This window comes from Podarcis vaucheri, assembly GCF_965113315.1.
Source record: "Podarcis vaucheri genome assembly, chromosome: 16".
In the NCBI taxonomy this organism is placed as follows: Eukaryota; Metazoa; Chordata; class Lepidosauria; order Squamata; family Lacertidae; genus Podarcis; species Podarcis vaucheri.
The window spans coordinates 13,329,108-13,348,243 of record NC_138754.1 but is presented as its reverse complement, the minus strand read 5'-3'; the positions used below and the strand labels follow the sequence as shown (position 1 = coordinate 13,348,243).

The window sequence follows — 19,136 nt, the reverse complement described above, 5'->3', positions numbered from 1 at the left end:
GGGACCTCTTCCATGCTAAACACAGAATCCTAGAACTGTAGCGCTAGAAGAGATCCAAAGGAACATCTAGTCCATCTCCTTGCAATGTGCTTCTCCCACTGAGTCGGGGCTCCTCCTATCCCTAGGCCATGTTTGTCATGGGGCTTTTGTTTGCCTGAAAAGTGTCCTTTAACTGGGTCGTGCCCCCTGCTTTCCTGGAAGGAAGTGGAAGGGTAGCTGTAGAAACCTCTGACTTACTTGTGTGACCAAAATGTAGCTTTATATATACAGCGGTACCTCGGGTTGAGAACATCCCACATTTTATCTTCCCAACAACCCTGCGAGGTTAAGATAAGCTAAGTAATATCAGCCGGCTCTAGGTTACACGATGAGCATTGTCTCTAGGCAGAGCCATTGTGGCTAGCAGCTATGTATAGCCTTGGCTAATCCTCTCTTAAAGCTATCTAAGTTGGCTCCTGTGGGAGACAGTTCCTCAGTCTTTTAACACCAACAGATTGGTCAGAGGCAGATTTCCGTTCAATTCATTTCCTAGTAATTCCCAACATGGAGCTTTCATAGCACCTGCAAGTGCTGGGCTGTCCGCCAAAACCCCAATATCCCTTTTCCTGGTCAATCACTGCCAGTTCAGGAAGCAATCAGCATGTATGTGAAATTAGGATTCTTTGGGCACAATGAATATCACTTCTGCAGGTGCTTGCAAATTGATGCAGTTCTTGCTAGCTGCCATTAGGAGGCACCCTTCACTGCAGGAGAGGAGGCTAGATCTCAGACGGACTAACCACAATGTTCTAACTCAGGGAGATCCCTCCGTGGGCCGGATTGTGTGCACGTGTGAGTGCACACGCCCGCGATTTCCAGCATCTGCATCTGTGCAGATGTGATTTCCAGCGTCTCTGTCTGCACAGATGCGATTTCCAGGGCCACGGAAGTGAGTCCCTGCACCGCGCTGTGCCGGTTTAGCGCAGCGCATGGGGACTCACCGAGTGGGTGGGCTCAGTTTGGGGGTGGCTCGTGGGCCGATTAAACGACCCCCGTAGGCCGCTTGTGGCCCATGGGCCTTAGGTTGCCTACCCCTGTTCTAACTTAAGATTCAGGAGCCTCAGCCTGCTGTGGGTAGACGTGACTAGTGCAGAGTCTACCACCTTGCCCTTCGTTCCAGTGAAGTAAGAATGACAGTGACCAGCTCAGGTAACCCTGAGATAAATCCTGCAAAATGTACCCAGCACTGGGGATCAACCTGTCGAATTCCTACTGGACCCACTTTGTGCACTGCGGACTTTCAGTGGCAGTTTGCAAACAGCTACTCGCCTGGGGCGAGTTGGTTAAGCAACAGCCAACCACACGGGGAAGACTGGGGGGGGGGAATGAGGCAGTTCTTCCTTTTTAGATTATGAATGGGTGACAGAAGAGAAGTATGTATTACTCTGCCACTGTTGACTTCCAAGGTCTCAGTGGGTTTTCTTTCTGCTTTGAAAGGGACACCAGGGCTGAGTTCAACCTTTGAGTAGACGTTGGCTTGATCTCCCCACTTCTCCCACCCCCAAGAGAGACAGAGTCTTGTTACAAAAAAAGAGAAAGACCACGTTTAATAAATTATGACGCTGGGGCCTCGCACTTGGGCCCAATAAATAACAAAGACGAGATCCAAAAAGACACAGCAGGAAAGGGAAGGGGGGAACCTTATAGTCTTGACCACATCAGCTTCCTGTCCAGCGGGTGGATGGGGTGGGGCATTTTAGTTTCACTACAAAACTCTTTAAATGGAAAAAAGGGGGGGAGGAACTGTTGCATTCACCAGACACTCTGGATCTGCACTGGGGGGGGGAGCAGAGGGTGCTTTGCTGTTCCTCAGGAACATCAAGCCTTATGCTGCACTGGACCCACTGCTCCATCCAGCTCAGTACTGTCTGCACTGGCTGGCAGCAGCCCTCCAGGGTTTCAGGTAAGGGACAGTCCCAGGCCTGCCAGGAGATGCCAGGGATTGAACCTGGGACCTTCTGCATGCAAGGCTCTAACCACTGAGCTGCACTGCTCCCTTCCGCAGCTGGACAAACGTCACTTAGCCGCCAAAGCCAGACAGAAGCCCTTCTGCATCTCTGCATTCCAGAAGAGGCGAGAGCGAAGATTTGCCTGCAGCTCAGCCACAAACACCAATCATTCTGACACAGATCCCACTTTCATGTTTAGGTGCTAACCACCACCAACACCCCAACCTCAATAGCTGAAGTGAAATTTGGGGGCTGGAGGATTTTAAAGCATCTTTTTTGTGGGGCTGGGGGCACTGATTTAAAAAACATTTCAATGGCAGTTTGGAGCGCTGGTCTGGTCAGATGTGGCCCCTGCTTAATCGCGGGTGGCACATCTATGGCGTCTTGTGATAGGTCCTTGAACCAGTAATTTCTGATCATCAAGCTGAGGGTTGAACAAGCTACCTTATTGCATCTCCTGGCCTCTTGGCTATTGGGTGTTTTTCCAGCCACCCAGAAAATTATGAGTTCCAAGTGGGTGCCATGCCATCCCGGTTAGGGTTCTGGGAGTATTTGAGGATGGGTGGGTTGAGACTCTGGATGTTGCTGGACTCCAAGTCCCATCAGCCCCAATGGTCAGGAATGATGGGAGCTGGAGTCTAGCAACTTCCAGAGAGTGCTACATTGGCAAAAACCTGGGGATGAGAGCAACGTCTCCCACAATGTATTTTTACATCTACAGAAATGATGAGATGCTGATGATTACAAGGGAAATTACCCCATCCCCGAACAAACAAATATTGTGCCACAGCTTTACGGACTGGGATGTTGGGCTTTTGTATGATTGGCGAGTTCACTGGTGGAGAGATGGGGCCCATAGCCTCCATAACGTTTATCCCCCCACTTGCTCCTTGCTGGTGATGGGTTCGAATTCCGTTTGGGAAAAGACTGGGAACAGCTGAAAGACCACTGACATGAAGGGGCGCATGTCACACCCTGCCTCCTCTTTGTGCGGTGCGGGAAGAGGAGCCGGAGGTGGGGGGCAGGGACACTTTAAAGCACCTAACATTAACAACCAAAATTTTTGTGTTTATATTGCATCGTAAGATAAATTAGCTGGGGGGAGACGACGACACCCACTCCATACCAGCCCCAAAAAACCTAAAATAAAATTTAGGGGAGCTAGAGAGTCCTAGGGGGACTCCCCCCCAAGTTTCAGCATCCCTTCCCCATTGTCAAAAAACCCTGAACCCCTTAATTAATGGAAGACAAGTTCCAGTTACATCATATTACCCTGAGAAGGGGAGGGGAAAGGGGGTAGAAGTGCTTAACAATATGTTTGAGGGAAGGGGCAGGAGGAAAAGGAGGGTCCAGTCCCCGCCCCCCATCCCATAATATCATCAGTTACACAGTATTAACCCTTGTTAAGAGCCACATAACAGGTTGGTGGTCAAAAGAGTCTAAGCAGCAATTACAGTTCAAATAAATAACTAGATGCGAGGGCAGAATTGAGGGCTCTTCTCCCCCCCCTCCCCCCACACATACACCCCAAGCAAAGGAGGGGGGAGATTAATAGTGAATCGCCCCCCCTCCTTCTTTCCACCCACACTCTTATCCAGAAGAGATTCTGTGATCCTGAGCATTAAAATCTGCTGGGAATTGGGGGGGGGGCGAGAGGAGTTTCACACCCGCAATGTTCCCCATGGACACCCCCTCTTCCATTACTGCACACACACACACAAACAAACACACGTGTAAATTGCTTAGGATACCCCAGCCCCAAATTAGTCCATCGTGGTGGAAAGCAAGGCAATATCAGCATCTGGATCAAAAAAACTGGGGGGAAGACAAAGAGAACTCCCCCGCCCCCAATTTATACACACACACTCCCCACCCCAATAAATTAAAACTCAGCATGATCACACACACACAAACACACACACCACCCATTCCCCACCCCACAAAGGTAAGAAAGTTTTTTTCAGAAGTCATTGTAGAAATAACTGTTCCCCGAAATTCCGATGGCGGCAGCAGCAGCAGCGGTACCTACAAAACAGAGCGCCGTCAGTCTTTGGCGTTGTCTGTCGTCTTGTACGCTGAGCGTTTTCAGGTTGGTGGACTTAGCAAAGTTCCCTCAAGTGGGGGGGGGATGTAATAAAGTAGTTGAGAAGCCCCCCTCCCCAAATTCCTGCTCACTGCTTCAGCCCTCACAAGCCGTCCATCAGTCCCCTTATTGCACTCCCGCCCCCCACTTCCTCTTCTTCCCAGCCCTGAGATTGACGGAGCTCATCCTGCACCCCCATCTTGTTCACACCTCGGTCTCCACTCCGGCCAGCTTGGGGGTGAGGATCCGGGGTGTGACGCCGGCGTTGAGGTCCACTTCGAACTCCAGCAGTTGCCCCATGAAGTTGAGGTTGGGCGAGATGATGGGTCTTCGGCCTTTGACATATTTGTAGGCGTCGCCCATGGTCATGAGAGTGTGCTTCATCAGGTAGGCGATGACGATGGTGGCCGAGCGGGAGACGCCGGCCTGGCAGTGGATGAGGACTCCTTTGCCGCTCTGGTGTGCCTCCTCTGGAGTAAGGGAAGGGGGGGGGAGAAACAGCGTCAACGCTAACCTGAGAAAGGGGGTGCACACAAATGCTTCCTGGACTAAATTCCATTTCATACACAGCTCCTTGCCTGTTCGCCTATGGCGAGTTAAGAATAGGCCCCAGGCGAACAGGCAGCAAAGTTTTTTTAGAAAGGGAAACAGATTGGGAGGAAAATAGAAATGAGGAACATAGGATGCTGCCCTGTACAGAGTCAGACCCCTTGATCCATCTAGCTATTGTCTATCCTGGCTGGCTTTGAATCATCAGGGTTTCAAATAAGAGACCATTCCAGAGGAAGATGCCAGGGATTGAACGCGGGACTTGCTGCATGCAAGACGGACGCTCTGCCACTGAGCTACACCCTCCCCTTTATTTCGCCGCAGGACTAGACCTCACCAATGAACTCAAAAGCTTCCTCGAAGTATTGGCGCAGGTCCTGGCGGTTGTTGTCGGTGGCGGGGAGGCGCTTGTAGCGCAGGCGCCCGCTGTCGGCGTGGTACAGGGGCAGGTGGGTGGTGACGTTGAGAACGTGCCCCACGTTGAGGCTCAGCATCCGTTCGAGGTCCTGCGCGTCTCGTTCGTTGCCCAGGAACAGGAAGGGCAGAATGGGGCTCAGCTCTGCATTCTCCAGGTCAGGCGTGAGTGGGGGGCCCAAGTCATCTGGGCCGTCCGCAACATCTGGCCCAATCAGACTGCCTGTGGTCAAAACACAAAGCAAAGGGGTTGAGTCCCTGGAGTGGAAGCATTGTGCAGAAAAAGTGCTTGAGTTTTATTTTTTCCTCCTCCCTCCCAATCTGTTTTCCTTTTGTGTGTGCCCCCTCTCTCTCTCTCTCTCTCTCTCTCTCTCTCTCTTTCTTTCTTTCTTTCTTTCTTTCTTTCTCACTTTCTTTAAATTAAGCCTGAGGGCAGGGACTATTTTACCACTGACATTTGTAAGCTGATCTGGGAGCCTTTTCTGGCAGGATAAAAAGCTTTGTGTAAGCGAGTAAAGAAATGAATTGTAATAATTCAATTTTAATTAGGGCTGCGAAGTTTTAATCGATCAGTAGGTTTGGCTGAGCAGTTAGAAACCAAGGATGTGAGCACAGGCAAAACATTTTGCTCTCATTTCCTTATTTATTTGGAGTGTTTGCATCAAATGATCCTCAAGGAGTCTTGCACTAGACTGCAGTGATAGACAATTGCCTATCTCAGTATTGTCTGCACTGACAGTCAGCACCACTCCAGGATTTTGGGGCGGCGTGGTCTCCCTAACCTTAGCTGGAGATGCTGTGGATGAAACCAGAGACTTTCCCCCTGCAAAGCAGCTGCCCTCCCAATGACCTCTCAGTCATGCTGCCAAGGTGGGATGTTTGGATGGAGGTGTAGGCACAGAGCCCCACTCAGAAAAAGGTGTGTTGGGGACAGGGAGCTGGAAAAACAGCAGGGCTGGCGCTCCCTAATTTTGAAGCAAGTGAATGGGGGGGGCACTCTGGATCAGGTGTGGGGGTCCTTTAGCCCTCCAGATGTGGTTGAGCTACAGCTCACATCTTCCCTGGTCGTACGCTATCCTTGCTGGCACTGATGGGATGTGTAGTTCATCAGCATCTGGACAGCCAAAGGTTCCCCCCCTTTGCCCGCTGCACCTGCTCTAGATGTTTTGCACTACAATTCCCATCACCCCTGACCACTGGCCACCACTGGTGGGCAGGTGGGGCACCAAAGAGCCTCTCCAGCCACCCCCATCCCAGCCAGATGCTGAAGTCCAAGGTATAAAATTACCTAAAGGCACAACACGGGAAAAGAGCTCTGTGTGACACCCAAAGCTGGTCAATTTGGTGGCAGAGTAATATTCAAAGTTGTGAGTTTCTGAATCTCTTCTGTGCCCACCCCACAGAAACAACCCCTGAAAAAGGTCGTGTGAGAGCCTCTGCTTAAATGCAGGTTCAACCCCCCAGTGACATCTCTAGATAGGGATGGGAAAGCTCCCTGCCTGAAACCCCAAGTTTCAGGCAGTCAGAGCAGGCAGCCTGAGCTAGATAGGTCAGCGGTCCAATTCCGTATAAGGGAACTCCGTCTGCTCCAAATTGGTGCTAACCAAATCACTTGGAGTGGCTTCCCCTTTCTTCTTTGCAGTTTTCTGTGGGAGGAAGGTGGGGGCGGAAAGGGAGGGGACTTGTTCTTCTTCCTGACCTAAAACATCTGCTATGTAAAATGACACCCCACCCTCCATGGTGGGGGCTGGCAGGGGCTGGGGAGAAGGGAGGGGGCAAGTGTGAAAGAAGGTCAAAGAAATGATGTCATGCTACCAGCTGGGTAGAGTTCATTCTGGTTCAATGGGGTTTTGAACAGGTGCTAAAAGTGAGGTGGGGGGGAACTGGGGGTGTGTGAAGCCCCCCTTCGCATCTTGCCATCTGCTCATGCAGCTGGGATGAGGTCACCAAAGAGATGGTGGAGTGGTGCAAATCTTAAACCTAACCCAATTGGCATAGGGAAAACATGCATGGAAAGAACTGCCCTGTTGTGTCTTCCTGCTGTATTCATTCTATCAACATAATGTTTTGTGGTTTAATTTCCCATATCTCTCCCAATGAACTCTAGGGAGCACCTATGGTTCTCCTCCAAACTTCCTTTCTCCCTGTGGCTTTCAAGGGGAGTCTACATCCTACATTGGCTCCCAGTTTGTTTCCGAGCACAATTCAAAGTGTTGGTGTTGACCTTTAAAGCCCTAAACGGTCTTGGCCCTGAAGGAGCACCTCCACCCCCATTGTTCTGCCCAGACACTGAGGACCAGCACTGAGGGCCTTCTGGAGGTTCCCTCCCTGCAAGATTGAGGTTACAGGGAACCAGGCAGAGGGCCTTCTCAGTAGTGGCACCCACCCTGTGGAACACCCTCCCATCAGATGTCAAGGAAATAAACAACTATCTGACTTTTAGAAGATATGTGAAGGCAGCCCCGTTCAGGGAAGTTTTTAATGTCTGATGTTTTATTGCTTTTTATATTATTATCATCATCATCATCATCATCATCATCATCATTAATTCTGTTGGGAGCCGCCCAGAGTAGCTGGGGAAACCCAGGCAGATGGATGGCCTATAAATAATAAATTATTATTATTATTACCAACCGGGAAACAGGTAGTTCAATGTGGAACAAAATGTACGAAGGAAAAATATAACCTCAGGAAGCCTGAGAAGGACCCGAGGGAAACTCAAGGCTGATGGATAAGCGGCAGCCTTGCAGAAATAATCAACCTCTTGTCTGGAGGCAGGAGTTCTTTAAAGCGGGGAGACAGTGTGTTAGCCCAAAACGCATTCCCCTCGGAGCAGCAGAAGGCTCAGGGCAACTAGGGAGGTGGTGGCCCCAGGAGAAAGAACTTTTGACACACCAATGCAACTTCTGCCGCCACCACAGCAGTCGGCACCTAGAACCCCCAGCTCACCTCTCCGGCCGACCCCTTCCTGCCCGCCATCTTTGTTGAGCAGATCCAGCACCAGGTGCAGATTCTGGGAGGGCTGCGTTTTGCGGGGCTTGGGGGGGCTGGCGGGGAGAGGCTCCGGACTGGCGCGGCCGCCGGGCTCCTTGGCCCAGAGACGCTGCAGCGAGGAGTCCCTTGCGTCGCAGCCTCCCCGCGAGGAGATGAAATCCAGCATGGCCATCTTCCCCTGCTGGAGCCGCCTCCGGCCCGCTGCGTCGGCTGCTCCGAAGCGCATGGCGCCCTGAAGCTGGCTCTTGGTGTATTCCATCAGGTTGCGGCAGTCCAGGATGAGCGGGGAGACGTGCTGCTGCTGCTGCTGTTGCGCCCGGGACCGTGTCATTTTCTTGGCCAGCTCGTCGGGCCAGATGGTGCGGACGCTGTAGTCATCGTCGTCCCCGCAGCTGGGGGCCGGGGACGAGCCCGCCCGGGGGTCGTAGGCCACGATGGGGTCGCTGCTGCAGAAGCTACAGGAGGAGCTGCCCGACTTGACTGAGGGGTTGCAAGCCAGGCAGGCCAGGGAGCGCAGGGCCGAGGAGGGGGCGCAAGGCAGGCACCCCAGCTTCTTGACGGACGGCGGGCTGCAGCTGGAGCAGCTGAGGGAGCGCAGGCTGGAGCGGCAGGAGAAGCAGCCCAGGGAGAGCAAGCCGCCCTTGGGTCCGGCGTCCTCGCAGCGCATGAGGCGCCAGCAGCCGCGGCATCCACATTTGAGGGGGTGCATGGCGGGGCTGGAGAGGCAGGAGGAGCTGGTGGATGTGTCCAGCACCGCCGGTTTGGAGTTCTCCTTGAAGCAGCGCTTCTTGAGCTTCGCCTGGGGCAAGAAGACCTTCAGCTGGGGCCCAGCGAGGCCTTTCGGCTTAGGCTCGGCCTGCTTGAGGTCCAGCTGCAGGGAGACGTTCCTCTCAGGCGACAGGCTCTGCACGCCTCCCACCGTCAGCTTGATGTCAATGGTGTGAGAGTGGTTGGGCTGCAGGATGCCCGGCGTCCCCCGGCGTGCGGCCTCGTCGCAGGGCGCCTTCGCGGGAGCCGGGGCGGCCTGGCCAGGCGCTCTGGAGGCCACCGGGGGCTGCTTCTCGCCACCGCCTGGGGTGCCCCCGTTGGCAAAGCTGTGGTTGAGGCGCAAGGCCAAAGTTTTGGGTCGCTGCAGCACGCCGATCCGTTCTTCCAGAGGCGAGGGAGGCATTGGGAAAGGTGAACTGCAGGGGGAAAGAGAGAGGGGGGGGAGGAGAGAGAGAGATTATAATATATAATAATAATAAATTTTTATTTATACCCTGCCCTTCCCGGTTCACAAAACCGGGCTCAGAAGAGCATGCAGCAAGATGGCGCCCATGTTTTCTTTCTTTTGCCAGGGATGTTTCCTTGAGCTCTACCACCCCACACGATCCAGATACAGTGGTACCTCAGGTTACATACGCTTCAGGTTACAGACTCCGCTAACCCAGAAATAGTACCTCGGGTTAAGAATTTTGCTTCAGGATGAGAACAGAAATTGTGCTCTGGCAGTGTGGCGGCAGTAGGAGGCCCCATTAGCTAAAGTGGTGCTTCAGGTTAAGAACAGTTTCAGGTTAAGAACGGACCTCCAGAATGAATTAAGTACTTAACCCGAGGTACCACTGTATTACAATGTGGGAATTGCATACTCAAACGCATTATTTCCCTGGGCACACTAGTTTACACCTCAGCCAGCTACAATTCCCAGCGCTTCTAACAAACTGCAGCCAGGGGCAGATCTACCATGAAACTAATGAAGCATAAATTTCAGGGCCTCTAATCCCAGGGCCCCACCAGAAATTACTTTACTCTGCATTGCTTTTTTAAAAAATGGGTCTAGTAGACCCGATTTGAATCGCACAACCCACAATCATTTTATGACACATCATGAATGTAAATAACATTTCCCTAATTTTCACACACACACCCCGCAAATAGCTTGAATTCACACAAGTGACTTTGAGATGTGAAATAGTCTAGTAGAGCAATTTTAATCAAAATATGAAATGCAGTGGCTATTTTTTAATTAAAAAAAAAAAAGAATTGTGGTGAACTGTTGTGGAACAACCCCGTTAACTAAGATCACCCAGACCTTGTTGTCGGTTGCAAAGGGGACCCCGTAGCAGTTCATTCTTCAGGGCCTCAAAAATGTAGGTCCACCACTGATTGCAGGTCCCAGTGTGCATGTAGCCTTTGAGAGAGGTAGCGGAATCTGCGGCCCTCCAGATCTGACACTGGGTGAAAACTCCCGCCATTGGCCCTGCTGGCTGGTATCCTGGCAACAAAGAGAGGGCTGCAGGTTCTCCATCCCTGCATTAAACAGGGAAGGCTGCCATGGGTAGCGAAGTGGAAGTCTTCCAGAGAATGCCTTCTATCAGTTGGCACGCCAGTCGTGGAATGCCCTCCCCAGGGGGACTCGCCAGGAATGCCAACCTGACTGGTCTTCCCCATGGCAGGCAAAGGCTTCCAAGCCTTTGAGATACAATCATAGAATTATAGGGTTGGAAGGGACCATGAGGGTCATCTAGCCCAACCCCCCTGCAATGCAGGAATCTTTTGCCCAAGGAGGGGCTTGAACCCACAACCCTGAGATTAAGAGTCTTGCGCTCTGGCGACTGGACGTTCTCCGTGTATTTCTCACCCCCATCTTTCTCCAGATAATGGGTGAGGCAACTGGCTTTGGGTTACTCAGCACCAAGAAGTATAGCTCTCTGCACATGCTCAGGGGAACACTTTCCTTTACATTCAAAACCTGACGGAGCCCATGGATGAGGAACCTGTGGCCCTCCAGATGTTACAACCACTCCCAGTTGCCATAGCTGGTGGTCTGCAGAGCCACAGGCTCAAATTACCTTAATGCATCACCAGAAGCACCCTGAGAAGCCAGTGTCTGGCCACCAGGCCTGGGAGTTTTTCCTCAGGCTCTGATTGGCTGTACTCCAGGTTTCCTGATTGGTTAATGAGCTAGAGTGATGTTGATGAACTACAACTCCCATCAGTCCTAGCAAGCATGTGGTCCGACAATATCTGGAGGGCCAAAGGCTCCCCACACCTGTGGCAGAGGCTTTGTGCCAGAAATCTTCACAGCTGCTTCCCTCACCTGTGGCATTTTGCTCCTTCGCTCACCTTCCCCAGACAGGTGTCATCATTTTGTCCTGGCTTAAGCAGGTAGCCAATTCTCTGGACTAAATCCAGGTATGGTTTGTTTGGTTATGTATTTTAGTGTTGTGATAGCTTGCTGCATGCATACATTTGGCACTTAAATCATAATTGACAAATTCTGCCTTGGAGTGGGGAAATGGGATTCTAGTGTTGCTTCTCTGTCAGATTTACTGATTTATTTTCACCGTACAGTGGTACCTCGGGTTACAGATGCTTCAGGTTACAGACTCTGCTAACCCAGAAATAGTACCTCGGGTTAAGAATTTTACCTCAGGATGAGAACAGAAATCGTGTGGCAGCGGCGCAGCAGCAGTGGGAGGCCCCATTAGCTAAAGTGGTACCTCAGGTTAAGAACAGTTTCAGGTTAAGAACGGACCTCCAGAACGAATTAAGTTCTTAACCTGAAGTACCACTGTATTCTTATCTAGTGCCAGCTTATCATGGGGAAAGGAATAGACCTCTGTTCCCTGAATTGCTAGCAATTGTAATGAGTGCCCCTCTAATTTAAAAGGTTCCAGCAGACATCATTCACACTGAGAGTCAGTGTGGTGTAGTAATTAGGGTGTCGAATTCGGACTTGGGAGAGACCAGGATTCAGATGCCCTCTTGGCCATGAAGCCCACTGAGGGACCTCGGGCCAGTCACTGGCTCTCAGCCTACTTCGCAAGGTTGTTGTGGGGATCAGAAGGGGAGAACCATGAACACAGCCTTGAGCTTCTTGGGGTAATGGTGAGAAATAAATGCAATAAAGGAATAAATTCTTTATGACTGATTATCACAGCCTTAAGGACTAGAGTCTTAAGAAAAAAGAAACCCTCAAAAACTGATAATTCTTAGATTGCTAAATTCTGCGTCTGTTTGTGTATGTGTGCTGTGCACTTGTCCGGAATTGTGGGCTTATGACTTAGCTCTACATGCTACTTGCTTGGCCAGCTCTAGCCATCATCCCTGGTATATCTTAATATTCCTTCCTTCCTTTCATCTTTTCTTTTCACCGTGGGGTACACCCACGCTGTATGTGCTGACGAAATCCTTGCTGCATCTGCCGTCACAAAGCGGTGAAGCTTGCCCACTATTTCATTCCAATTTTACACATGGGAAAACTGAGAGGTAGTCATTAATTGGTGGAAAGTGGGTTTCGATCAATTAATGACCTCCTTCTCCCTCTGTTTATGTTTAAATCCTTTCACTTGGTATGTCCACCCTGCTTTTGATGCCATGAATTACATGATCGTTCATGATAATAATGAACGGCAGGGGGTTGGGCTAGATGACCCTGGGGCCCCTTCTATCAATTCTACAATTTGATGATGATTATACAATCAAGCAGCATCTAATTTCATTTGTGGTTAAAAACTGGGGGAGTGGGGAGGAGAATGCCACTAAGAGCCAAGGAACGCTTAACTAAATTCCTTATTCCCCCTCTTGCTTTAAAAAACATCCTCTCTCTCTAGATACAAACTGGGTCAGGTTTAGCAAAAGGGCTTTCTGATGGGAGTCAAACATGCTGGCTCCCCCACCCTCAGATCTTTCCAGCACTTCATGTGCTGCTGGAGCAGGAGGAAGAGATCCTGGATCAGCCTCCTTTCTCTTTCTCTCCCCCCCCCCCCGCCCCCATTCCAGCTTTCTTGATGCATCCTCCCCACCCCACCCCCCAATCCCCATTAAAGCCGTGTTATCAAGAAAAATACACCTCCCTGCCACATTTCCCTGCAGGGACTTGGAAAAAGATTCAAAGGCGCTAGGTTCCGTGCCAAGGAGAGATTAGCCATCTTCTTCCAAAATCACATTTTCCAACACACACACACACACGGGGGGGGGGGAGAGAATAAGAATAAGAAAAACACTTTGCTTTTTGGGGGGTTGTGGGCACTGAGGGTGTGAGCACGTGCCCAGCAACACCCTCCTCTGCAAGCGTTTTTCACACTTCTGGGATGGAGGGAAGCAGCCTCTGTTCTGAAGGGCAGAAGCCGCTCAAGGGCTCTGTGTGTGTGGCTTGTGTGTGTGAGCGTTTGATCGAGACACCAAGGACCACAGCAGCCTTGCGATGTTTGCCAGGCTTGCTAAGAAACCCTTTCGCTGCATGCCGCCTGGGGAACAAGGCGCCTGGGACTGCGGAGGAAGAAACTAAAACAGAGACAAACAAAAATTAAGAACTCTCTCTTTCTCTCTGGGTTTGTGTGTGGTTGCTGCACAGCAGCCTTTCCCAACCTTTGGCCCTCCAGATGTTGTCGGACCACAACTCCCATCATTCCCGGCCTCTGGCCTTGCAGGCAGGGCTGTTGGGAGTTATAGTCCAATGGCATCTGGAGGGTGCCAGATTCGGGAAGGCTGGCTCTGCCCTGATGTCTGTGCCGCTCTCCCTCAACCCCCAAACTGTGAGATAACCAACCTCATATAATCAACATGCTTAAGTTTAATTAATGCATGAAAGGGTTAAGACCATAGAGTAAGATCTCCTGCCAGGCTTAGCTTATCTGCCAGGCTCAGCTTATCCTTGGCTAGCAGGACCAATGGTCAGGGATGATGGGAGTAGTAGTCCAACAACAGCCGGGGGCCCAAGTTTGAGAAACACTGTGTGGTTGACACTGTAGTAGCTTATATGCTAATGGATGATTTTGCCCGGTTACCCCCACCTTCTTGAAGCCACACCCCCTCTCCCCAGGCCACACCCCTCAATGGCCCTCCCTCCACACCAGGCATAGGCAAACTCGGCCCTCCAGATGTTTTGGGACTACAACTCCCACCATCCCTGATCACTGGTCCTGTTAGTTAGGGGTGATGGGAGTTGTAGTCCCAAAACAGCTGGAGGGCCCAGTTTGCCTATGCCTGCTCCACACCCTCCTGGAGTGTTTCTGCCTGGCTGGGATTGGTCCCTGAACTCTGATCATGCCTTTTGGTTGCCTGGATGGAGGATGTGTGACTGAGTGTAGAAATTTGCCTACTGTACAAAAGTTATGTGTGCATTTGTTGCCCCGCCCACTTTTGCCTCTGGCCCCTCCCACCACTGGCATGCAGCCCCCAGAAACCTTCCTGGCTCTTGGGCTGAATGAATTTTCCCACCTCTGTTTTTGCTGTAGGTCCAGACACTGAACCTGCACACTTCTATGTGGAAAGCAGCGAGCTCTGTCCCAGATCTATGGGACCCTCCCTCTCCAAATCTCTACCCCCTCCTTCATCCACCACCTGCAAGGGATCCCCAAAGGTCATACAGTCCAACCCCCTGCGATACAGGACTCACAGCTAAATTGTGTGTGCATGTTTGATTTGTGTAACATGTGCATGCAGAAAACAAAATACCCCTCTGCAAACACCCAGTTTCCTCTGCCTGCTCCTCGCCTCTCCCTCTTCCACATCCCGCAATCTCAAAGTCCCCTATTTCCTAGTGACCTATATATACCCATCTGCAGCCAAAGCCCCGCGGTTCTGCGCCTATCTTCTGCCACCCCTTTAAAATAAAATTTAAAAAAACCTAGGAATTATAATCTTGGCTTGCCTGCGTCCCCGCCCACACACTCAGCCAGCACAAAAGTCTCCTTCTCCCGGAGGTTCTTTTGCAGAACAGCCACACAGCCCAGCGACACTAATCTGGGGCGACAGCGCTGTTATTTCCATCAACCGTGTGCCCGGCAAGCGAGGGGCGATTGCGCGCGACAGCCGAGTGCAGCACTTGGGGATGCAGAGGGGGAGAAAGCTCCGCCCTCGGTTGCAGAAAAAGGAATTGCATCACCACACTGCCTTGGATGATTTGGGGGCGGGGGAGACTGTCCACCAACTGGATATTCTAATCCCCTCTCCCTGACTTATTTATTCATTGCATTTCAACCCCACCTTTCTCCAGAGGAGTTCAAGGTGATGAAGATGATTCTCCCCCTCCCCAGTTTTATCCTCCCAAGAACCCTGCGAGGCGGGTTAGGGTGAGAGACAGTGTCTGCGTACACAGTGTACATTTAAAGCACTCAAAGGATCCTGAGAACTGTAGTTTCTTAACGATGCTGGGAATAGTAGCTCTGCGAGCGGTAAACTACAGTTCCCAGGATGCTTTTTGGGGAAACCAAGTCCATTAAATGCACGGTAAGTGCATACCCACAGCCCTCAGTGGGCATCATGTCAGAGTGTGGATCAGACACTCTTAACCCTTACAGCACCCTGGCTCTTGTGTTCAGCTGCTGTTAAAAAAAGCTAAACACATTCCGTCTCTATCTAGCAAAAATGGGCAGGCACAGTGGCGTAGCGTGTGCAGGGGGGGCCGGCCGCACCGGGCGCAACATCTGGGGGGGCGCTCACGAGGGGATCTATGGGGACCCTGCTCCAGGTTAGGGGGCGCAAATTACTTGCCTTGCCCCGGGTGCTGACAACCCACGCTATGCCACTGGGCAGGCAAGATTTTAGTCCATAGGAAGCAAGACAATGAAATAACTTTTTCGGCTGGAGTAGGTCAATCTGCATTTATGCTCTGGCTGGTTTGCAAGGATTATTGCAACTCCTCCTTCCTGCAAAATTCCTGGCTGAGGGTTAGCCCTGCCCTGTTCCACTACTTTGTTCTTGCTTCTCCTTACACCCCGATTATCTCCGGCAGATATCTCTAAGACAATCTCCACCGATCTGGCACCCTCCTCCAGATGTTGTTCTTTGAAACCAACACCCGTCAGCCCCAGACAACGCAGCCAGTAGTCGCAGCTCAAAACATCTGGAAGGGGCACCAGGTTGACGAAGCCTGCCTTATAACCAACCAGGCTGCTCATCCATGTAGCTCAAGTGTGGGGAACCTTTGGCCTTCCAGATGTTGCTGAACCACAGCTCCCATCAGCCCCTGCCAACATGGCTGATGGCTAAGGATGATGGGAGTTGTAGTTTAGCAACATACAGAAGTCTCCACACCTGATCTGGACAGTTGCTCTGACAGGCAGGATTGCAAACAGAAGCTTTCCCATCAACTGCTGCCTCACCTTTTTAAAACTCTGTGCTTTTTTCTCTCACTGCTTCCCCATTCCATCCTGGAGCTGCCTGTCATTCTAGACCCCCAACATCTCCCATGAGATCTTGCAGCGGGGAGGGCCTTAGAAAGCAGCTCTCCCTTCTCAGCCTCCCCCTACCAAAGTAGCGAGGAATTCTGCTCCACAAATAGCTCGCCCACCCCAATAACGTAATGCTCCCATTAAGAAATTGCTGGAATGATGATTTCCCCCGCCGGCAGCATTTGCACTGTGGTCTCCTTGAGGGCAGGGACCTCTGCCTCCCTCTTTCCTGGGAAACTATGTAAAGTGTGTTTGACATTGATGGGGCTACAGTAATTAATCATTATAAGAATAAGTAATGCATGCAAGCATCCCCCAAAGAACGCTCCTCGCCAGCGAAAACTCCCTCGTGCGAAGTACTGTGTTCGGCACGTGCCTCTGCGCTTCGTGGCACATATACGGTACACTTGCACACTCACTCTGTCTGTCTGTCTCTCACCCGCATATACACAGAGGAAGCTGCTTCACAAAGAGTCAGAACATTGGCCCATCCAGCTCAGTATCACCTACACTGACTGGCAGCAGCTGTCCAGGGTTTCAGCTGTACCTGGAAGTGCCAGGAATTAAACTAGGGACCTTTTGCATGAAAGGCAGATGCTCTAACACTGGGACACACACACACACACACACACACACACACACACAGAGTCATGGTCAGTTTATTAACACGCCACATTTCCTGCAAACACCATGTGCTCAAAGAAGTTTATACGCACACATGCACTAGACAATTTAGCTGCACACAGGCTCTCCATTGCACAATCTAGCCATTCAAGCATACACCCTCTCTGGTCTGTGCACACCACCTCCCCCTGGCATTGCTTTCTACACAACCAACACCCATGCTCACTACACACCGGCGGGGATTTCCATCCCTCTGCTCAGCCCTGAAGCTCAGCCTGCTTTGCGTTCAGGGAATTCCAAAGCCCTCCGACACATCGCTTCCTTCCCTCCTGCCTGAATCGGATTTGTACACGCAGGCGGGCGCCCGCCGCTTTGTGGACGCACAAAACGGCTGTGTGCACGTGTGTGTGTACAGACATCTGCACACTCTGCAGTGCACGCATCTCCCTTTCCAGCTTGGGTCGGTGTACACTCTCCAAATGCACTTGAAAGAAAGGAAGAAAGACGAGGTCCCCCCCCCCCTGCAAACACTCACCCTGACGTGGCTGGTGGTCCCCCTGCAGCGCCTGTTCACTTCCTTTTGGGCTGCCGTTCAGCTCTCTCCTCCACCAAATGAAGTTGTGTGCTGCCTCTAAAAATACCCTCCTGAGCTCATAGCCTGGCAGTGCCCAATGAGGGCATCTGTCTCCTCGGGTTTCACCCCACACCATGAGCTCACCACTTGGCCCTAGATATGCTGTGTCGGGGGCGGGGTGTGGGGGGGGAGAGACGAGGAGGGGGAGAGGCCTCCAGGGGATTCCACATGTCCCTGGGCCTCCGGGTGCTCCCTGCCGCCTCCCAAAACATGCTGATGGGCGGAACGCGGAGTTCCAATCGGCATTTGCAATGTCTCATCTGGTAACAACAGGAAAGGATGCGAGGCTGACCGGGATTAATTGGTATGAATCACCCAAAGCCTTTGATTCCAATTTTGGCACATTGGGGAACTTCCCCCGGTTCTTGCAGTCCTCCCATCTGCAGCAAGGGCACAATAATCCCGGTCTACCTTACAAGGCTGTGCTGCAATCGATGTGACGGCGGTTGCTGTTCTTTTCAACAGCCTCTGTATGTACAGCAACAGACAAACTTTCCTACAGAACATGGAAAGCCACCTTATATCCTGTATCAGACTATTTGTCCATTTAACCCAGTGCAGCCCACTCTGACTGGCAGCATCTCTCCAGGATCTAAGGCAGAGAAATATATTTCCCCTTGCCTTCTTTTTATGTGGAGCAGCCAGGGATTGAACTCTCTGCCGTCAGCACCACCATAGTCCATGATGAAGACTCATGAGAGTTGTAGTCCAGCAAATATGCAGAGGGCACTGAGATTGCTTCCACGGCCCACTTCCCCACCCCACCCCCCAAAAAAGTAACAGGTAGCTCTCCCCAACTGCACACAACTCCTTGTTCCATGCATTGTGATTTCTGGAACACATTGATGGATATTTGTCTTCACACACTCTGCCTCTGGCTTCATTTCATCAGCCTTGTATCCAAAAAGCCAAACGCAGCTACATCTGGGATCCAGCCTTGGTATTCCTAGGTTTACTTCCCAAAGGGGGCAAAGGCTTTCATGTGCACCCATTCAGAACATCAGCCCCACTCACCCAAGGTGAGGGTTGTCCGCACACCTTTCAATATTGGTTGGCAGCATGCATTCACAGCACTCAAATCTTCCCGAGAGTTGGAGACTGGCAGCAAAACACTTAAACTGGCATTCTGTCCAACAGAGTACAATGCTCAGGTTTCTTCTGTTAGTGGCTCATTCACACATGCAGGCATCCTCAGACACTTGTCCTCCTCTGGCATGTGTGAAGTGGCTTTCGGCGTCAACTCACTAGACGTAACAGCGAAACCTAATCTGCCAGCCACGAGAAAACCTTCTTCGCAGCCACAACTTCAGATTTGGCAGCGCGTGACCTAGATTTTGGCTATGCATATCCAAGAAAGTTGAGATTCTTTACAACAGTTTGGACACAAGGAAGTCAGAAGGTGCAAGGGCTGCGGGGGTGGGCACTGCCTTAACACCAGTGGTAGCCAACTTGGTGTTGTCAGACTAAAATTCCCATGATCCCAGACCACTGGCTATGCTGGCGGGACAGGTGGGAGTTGATGGGGCCCATTTAGGCTGCCCCTGGTCTATATCTATAAGGGCCTGCAGTGGCTCCTCTGGGGTTTCGAAGAAGATGCCATTTAGGATTGAGACCTTCTGCATGCAAGGCAGCTGCTCTAACCATCCCCCTTGTCCTACAAAGTGCCCCGTGGTTCCAGTGCCCTAAAT

General features: G+C 51.4%; 1 protein-coding gene and 1 long non-coding RNA gene across 4 annotated transcripts in view; both read right to left on the bottom strand.

The window, feature by feature from the left end:
* Positions 1-7,741, bottom strand: part of LOC309520882 — a 169,223-nt gene extending 161,482 nt beyond the window's left edge. The window contains exon 1 of the long non-coding RNA XR_014214455.1: positions 7,721-7,741. This is a non-coding gene — a long non-coding RNA (uncharacterized lncRNA). The remainder of the gene's footprint in view (positions 1-7,720) is intronic.
* LOC309520839 (dual specificity protein phosphatase 10-like) overlaps positions 1-19,136 on the bottom strand; it is a 143,246-nt gene that overhangs the window by 121,525 nt on the left and 2,585 nt on the right. The window contains exons 1-4 of one of the 3 annotated variants that reach the window (XM_082202753.1): positions 17,350-17,480; positions 7,984-9,212; positions 4,958-5,257; positions 1,558-4,541 (exon numbers count right to left, since the gene is read on the bottom strand). In XM_082202753.1, the coding sequence (XP_082058879.1) occupies positions 4,276-4,541; positions 4,958-5,257; positions 7,984-9,199 (1,782 nt within the window). In that variant the 5' untranslated portion in view covers positions 9,200-9,212; positions 17,350-17,480 and the 3' untranslated portion in view covers positions 1,558-4,275. Of the gene's footprint in view, positions 1-1,557; positions 4,542-4,957; positions 5,258-7,983; positions 9,213-17,349; positions 17,481-19,136 lie in introns of those variants that run through there. The other 2 variants (XR_014214452.1, XM_082202752.1) reach the window with 2 other exon arrangements.